At 46.4% G+C, this 6,000-nt stretch overlaps 1 protein-coding gene across 10 annotated transcripts in view; it reads right to left on the minus strand.

Annotated features, from left to right (window-relative positions):
* Window positions 1-4,867, minus strand: part of WDR59 (WD repeat domain 59) — a 39,980-nt gene extending 35,113 nt beyond the window's left edge. For all 10 annotated transcript variants that reach the window (XM_075576628.1, XM_075576624.1, XM_075576622.1 and 7 more), the window contains exon 1: window positions 4,729-4,867. In XM_075576628.1, coding sequence (XP_075432743.1) covers window positions 4,729-4,782 — 54 coding nt within the window. In that variant the 5' untranslated portion in view covers window positions 4,783-4,867. The remainder of the gene's footprint in view (window positions 1-4,728) is intronic.
* Between the last annotated feature and the right edge of the window lie 1,133 nt (window positions 4,868-6,000).

Consider the following 6,000-nt stretch of genomic DNA (forward strand, 5'->3'; position numbering starts at 1 on the left):
GGAGGTTGGATGGAAACGACCGCGAGGCATTTAAAACTGCCGACAAGCAGAGAGCAAAGCAGTGCTGCCCCCACCAGGGGACAGCCGCGCAAGTTGGGAATGTTTATCGGGGTACACTTCTGGGTGGAGGTCCCGGCACCTAGGGCTCTAGGCTGTTCCCCCAGTTAGGCGAGTTTGTGCGGGTCTTACGTACTGGAGGTTTGTGGAATCTTTTTTTCTAATTAAATTCCCTTTTGTTCAACTCTGTTCTGTCTAGTGCAGGGGAGTGGCAACCTCAAATATTAATGAGGTATAAGTTTAACTATTGTGTTAGAAAAACTAGATTGTTTGTACTCAGTCAAGGCAAATTTAGTAGAGTGTCTTGAAAAGGTAGCCTGTTAGTTAAATTGCTGAACTAATATGCCTCTGGGCTCACTCAAGTTAAACTTATACCTCATTAATATTTTAGAGGTTAACAATAAATCAACTGCAACTATATATCAGTCGGCATACTAATTGCCTCAAACCAATGAGCTACACAGTCCTTCTGTAGATCACTTTTGTTTGGTCTACTTGTTGCATCACTTATTTTAACAATTAACTAAATAAAGATTATTTTTAATCATTATGATATACACTACTGTACTGGATAAACGAGTGCTATTTGAACAGTGTTCTTTTTCTTTGGTACATACACTCCCCAGCTGGCGCCTCTCTCCCTCACTGTGCTGCCGGACGCTGCGGGCATCTGCCCAGCTGCTTGCCTGCCTCCTACACTGTCCCACGCCGGGCCTCTATGTGACGTCGGCGCGCATCAGCATGAAAGAGGCCCGGCGTGGGACAGTATGTGTGTGTGTTTGAGGGGGGGGGGGAGGGGTAGTGTGTGGTTTTTTTTTAGTGGGGGGGGGAGTGCGTGTATTTTTTTGGGGGGTGTGTGCTTGTATTTGGGGGATTAGAGCGTGTGTGTATGTATCTGGGGGGGGGTAGTGTGTGTGTGTGTGTAAGTATTTGGGGGGGTGTGCTTGTATTTGGGGGGTTAGTGCGTGTGTGTATGTATCTGGGGGGTGGGGGTAGTGTGTGTGTAAGTATTTGGGGGGTAGTGTGCGCGTGTATTTGGGGGGTAGTGTGCGCGTGTATTTGGGGGGTAGTGTGCGCGTGTATTGTTTATTTGTAAATTACAAGCCGTTTTGCACAGCAAAAACAATGAAAAAAACAAAATAAAGGGACTTATTGTGAGATGCATTTTATTCCCCACATTTTGTTCCTTTCCCTAATTCTGATTAAAGTAAGTTTGTTGTATGTTAATGCTTATACAGTATATACCTATTAGTGTGTGTACAGTATATTTACATGCGTGTGGGGGGTGATATTCATGCATGTGCTGCAGCTCTCGGAATATTTTGGACAAATCACTGGTGTAATTGTCCTTGTCTCCCGTGACAGGGACGTCCCAAGCTTCAGCAAGTGTACAAGCAGGTCCCCCACTACATCCATACCCGGGCTGGGATTACCCTGGTTAGAGAACCATTCATATTCATAGGCAAGATTCCCTCGCACACAAATAAACTCATTTCCCAAATCCTCCTGGCCACCTGCTGCGTGATCCCCACATTTTGGCAACGACAAGATCCCCCCTACCGTCTCGGCAGTTAAAAAACAGGTATTACTCATAATGGAAATGGAAAGGATGACCAGTTACATTAATGTCACATGGTCCAAATTCCTATGGACGTGGGAACCCTATTAAGAAAACGAATAGAGATGAGTAAACTAGGAACGTCATGATGCTTTGTGAAAATACTTCTGATGATCCCCTCTCCTGTCCTTTTACTGTAACCACCCCCGCCCCCCCCTCCACCTTTATACAAATAACTATATCAATCATGGATTGTAATGTTTTTTTTTTTTTTAAAACCAGCGTAGAACTGAGTGGTGCCGTTTTAAGCAGCAATACCCCCCTAGAAATGTATATGAGATTAGCATCTTGCCCTAGGCCATATAAAAAAAAAAAAAAAAAAAACAAAAAAAAGATTTCTAAGGTTAGTAAAATATGGTTTTTAATCTCTAGCTTCTGCAATTGCCATGGTAACCTTCAGATGGCAATGAGCACTGAGGAGAGCTTCATTTTAACCTCCCTGAATATTTCAAACGCTTATGTCTCCGGAACAAAATCAGATTTAAAAAATAAAAATAAAAAACTGTTTTGGAAAGGGTCAGCACGGTTCTCGTAAAGAAAATAAAATGCACAATCTGTGATCAGCACAGTGTGCTGGTTTAAACGACCACTTTACCAACTCATAAGAACACTACAGCACACTTCATCTCCCACTAGGTCACCAAAAGTATTTTTGTGTGACTGCACATAAAACCTCATGATTGAGTGCTGGGACCTCACGCCTTTCTAAGAACCAACACGGAGCAACGCAGTTGAATTAAATAATGTTGTATTTTGAATGAGCATGTACATAAGTGCATCATCGATAGAACCATGAGGTATAAATCACACACGTGAGTGCAAATTTTCCAGACACAAAATGTTTCTAGTATAGTATACACAGTTAAAATGTGCTAGGATCGCCACAATGTTGGAAAACCAATACCTTTGGTGAAAAATTTAATTTGGAAAAAAAAAAGTAGGCAAAGATAATCTCAATGCAAGCAGGCGGTAGGAGTTAGGCTAAGGCCCCGGTCACGGCGCTCTAATGCGCGCCCGCGCTTTCGGCTGCGCGTTCCGGCGATTCCCCGGTTTGCAGCTCACTGCAGGAGCAGAGACCGGGGGGGGCGTGCCGGGGGCGCGGCCATGACGTCACCCGGCAGGTTCGCCCTCATTGGCTGAACCGCCGGGGGCGTGCCTAGCCGCTCGACGCGAGTTCCTGCTCTCAATTCTATTGAGAGCAGGAGTAGCTCTCGCGCGAGCGCTGCGGCCCCCCCCCCTCGCAGCGGGCCCGGCGCCGTTGCGGGGAGGGCTCTGGTGAGCGCAGCGTCCGCCACAGCGGACGCTGCAGCATGCAGCGGGGGCAAGGCCTTAGATGTAGAGTCTGCTATCACAGAGGTGCTCAACTCCAGTCCTCAAGCCCTCCCCCAACGGGTCAGGTTTTCGAAGATTGAGCCTCTGATTGAGCCACCTGTGCTGAAGCAGGGATAACCTGAAAACCTGACCTCGTGGGGGCCCTTGAGGACTGGAGTTGTCCACCCCTGCTGTAGACAGTTTAAAGGGCTTGTTAAACGTTTCCAAACCTAGGTTTTCATTTAAAGAAGCAATCCCGACTAAAATCAGTGTTTAGCTTCCGGGATCCCTTGATTACCAGTTTAGTTACTAGTATTGCCTCATGGACATTTAAACAGTCGACCAATAGGAGTCTGCAATGTTATCTCCCAGACAAAGTTTCAGCTTCCTATTGGCCCATGAGATTTGGCGCCCATTTTTGTTTTCTGATGGGGAGGGAGACACGGGCAACGAGGCGTGCAGGAACTATTTTTTGGTAGGGGGTGCTCTAAAACAGTTACAAACAATCATTACCTATAATGTATAAATGTATATACTGCATTTCTAGGTCCAGCCCCCATGCCGGCAACTAAACCAGTAAATATCTCGGGGGGGGGGGGGGGGTGTTGGCAGAGGGGGTTCATGGCTGGATAACATCTATTATGTAGGTAAGATGTTTTTCTTTTCTTCTTAATTTACAGCAGCCCTTATTCTATCTCCTAGATCAGTGTTTCCCAACTCAAGTCCTCAGGGAACCCCAACAGGTCAGGTATTAAGGATATCCCTGCTCCAGCACAGGTGGGTCAATCAGTGGCTCAATCATTTTGACTGAGCCATCTGTGCTGGAGCAAGGATATCCTTAAGGCTGCGTCCAGGGTTGCAGCAGCTGTACGGAGGCGCGCTGAGGGAAAGCGGGTGCTTTCCCTGGCCTTGGTTAGCGCGCCGTCCGTGGGCGTGTCGGGGGGGCGGGCCAGTGACATCACGGAGCTGGTTCGCCCTCATTGGGCGAACCGCTCACGTGACCGGCCCAACGCTCCCATGAGCGCGAAATCTAATTTGGATAAGACCTACGCTTCCGCACGCTTGCGGAAGCGTAGGCGAGCCCCTACTAAAGCCGCTCTCCTTGCGGCTGCAGGGGCTCACTGGTAAGCACCAGCGCGCCTCAGCACGGGTCAGCGCCTAAGACCTGACCTGTTGGGGTTCCCTGAGGACTGGAGTTGGGAAACACTGTCCTAGATTGTAAGCTCTTCAGGGCAGGTTCTTCCTTTGCCTTATGTGGTCAAGTACCTGTGGCAGTGAGCCCCATTATTTAACTTGTATTTTAGTTACAAAGCATTGTGTACACTGTCGGCACTATACAAAATACAATCACACACACCTCTAATATTGCTAGAATATACAGTGGAGGTGATTTGGTGAATATACCTGCCTCAGTGGAGTTTTGGCACATTTATTTTCTTAATCCCATTTCTTAAAATGTCATTTTTGTTGCCCAGAACTCCCAAGTCCAGGAAGGCCCAATTTAACCCCTTGGCTACGTCAGGAGCGTGAAACGCATTGTTTGCAAGCCCTTTCTAGCAACCAAGGGGTTAAACGTGTCCCATTCATAGTCCCCAGTGATAAGATCTGCGCGCATGCGAAGTACATCCCAACAGCCACCCAGCATCTCCTTCCTGTGATACGCAACACGCCAAGGGGCCTTGTGGGCACCGGCCATCCCTACCGAGCCTCCTCATGCCACCCTCCGGGCCCGTGCCCCTCACCTGCGACTCCCGAAATTCCACCACCACGTTCTCGCTGCTCCAGTGCGCCGCCATTTTTTTGTTTTCCTTTACCCCTGCCCTCACACACGGGCAGCTACATCAACAAACAACGTCTGACGTCACGGCCTCGCGCAACACCTCTACGCCTTTTAGGAATGCACGTCGCGGAGGAAACGTCACACAGCGCATGCTGGGAGTTGTAGTTTTTCCCTTAAGGCATAGGCACACAGTAGTTACAGAAAGATAGGGAACACACACAGAGGGCTGTACAGGCCTGTCAGCTCCCACTGATTTTCTGTGAGCCTCGCTGACTTTGAGTCAGTCTTACTGATTTTTAGCATTGCTAGTTTCGTAGACCTAATTGCAGGCTTACTGATAAAAGTCACTATTATTCCATTTGGTACAAAAACACCAACATCAGACCCTCCAACATTGGGCACATGAAAATAGGTCCACTTTAGTTCCTCTGTCAATGTGGGATACAGGAGCGTTCAAGCAAGTGAGCACCATCTATGAAGGCTCCGTAACACCTGCAGTGCATTATATATAAATATCCCGTTACCAATAAAACACTTGTATTTCTGGATTTAATTGTATGTACTACACAATGAGATGTACATTTACTGTACAAGGTCAATACACAGGGGAGGCTATCAACATAAGTGGAAATTATAGGAACAATATATAATATATATATTCTGTTCTAAGAGGTGCTGAGTATTATTACAGTCAAATGCTTTCACTTTCTATTTAAAGAACAAATGATGTATTTTAGGAAGCCACTCTCCATTTATGATTTCTAAACATAATTATTGTTTAAATATTTCTAAAATGTGGTCAAAATAGCTCTTCCACATTATTAAATAAATTATTACATAACCCTTCCTAGCCAGTGTGGCATCAAGGCAAACCCAACCCTCCTCACAATGAATAGGCCAAATGCAAGTGTAGCTTGTCCCTGTTGATCCAGAGTGGGTCATCTTAATAGGATTTTTTGCTGGATCACCCTGCAAATTACATTTAAATATATTTGTTGGGATGGGGGTAATTAAAACCTGGATTGGCAATACTTGTCCAGATCTCCCTAAAGCTTGAAGCCAGACATACACACCTGATTTCACCCACGCCTCCCTACCATCTCTTCCCCTGTAAATGGTGTAAAACTTCTAATTTTAATACTGACTAACCTTAAAACTTGCCTTACAAATCAAGCATCCCAATAGCCTGCACTCATGGCTATTGTCCCACACTGAGTCACTCCTACCACCCATT

This window comes from Ascaphus truei, chromosome 19, assembly GCF_040206685.1.
Source record: "Ascaphus truei isolate aAscTru1 chromosome 19, aAscTru1.hap1, whole genome shotgun sequence".
Taxonomy (NCBI): Eukaryota; Metazoa; Chordata; class Amphibia; order Anura; family Ascaphidae; genus Ascaphus; species Ascaphus truei.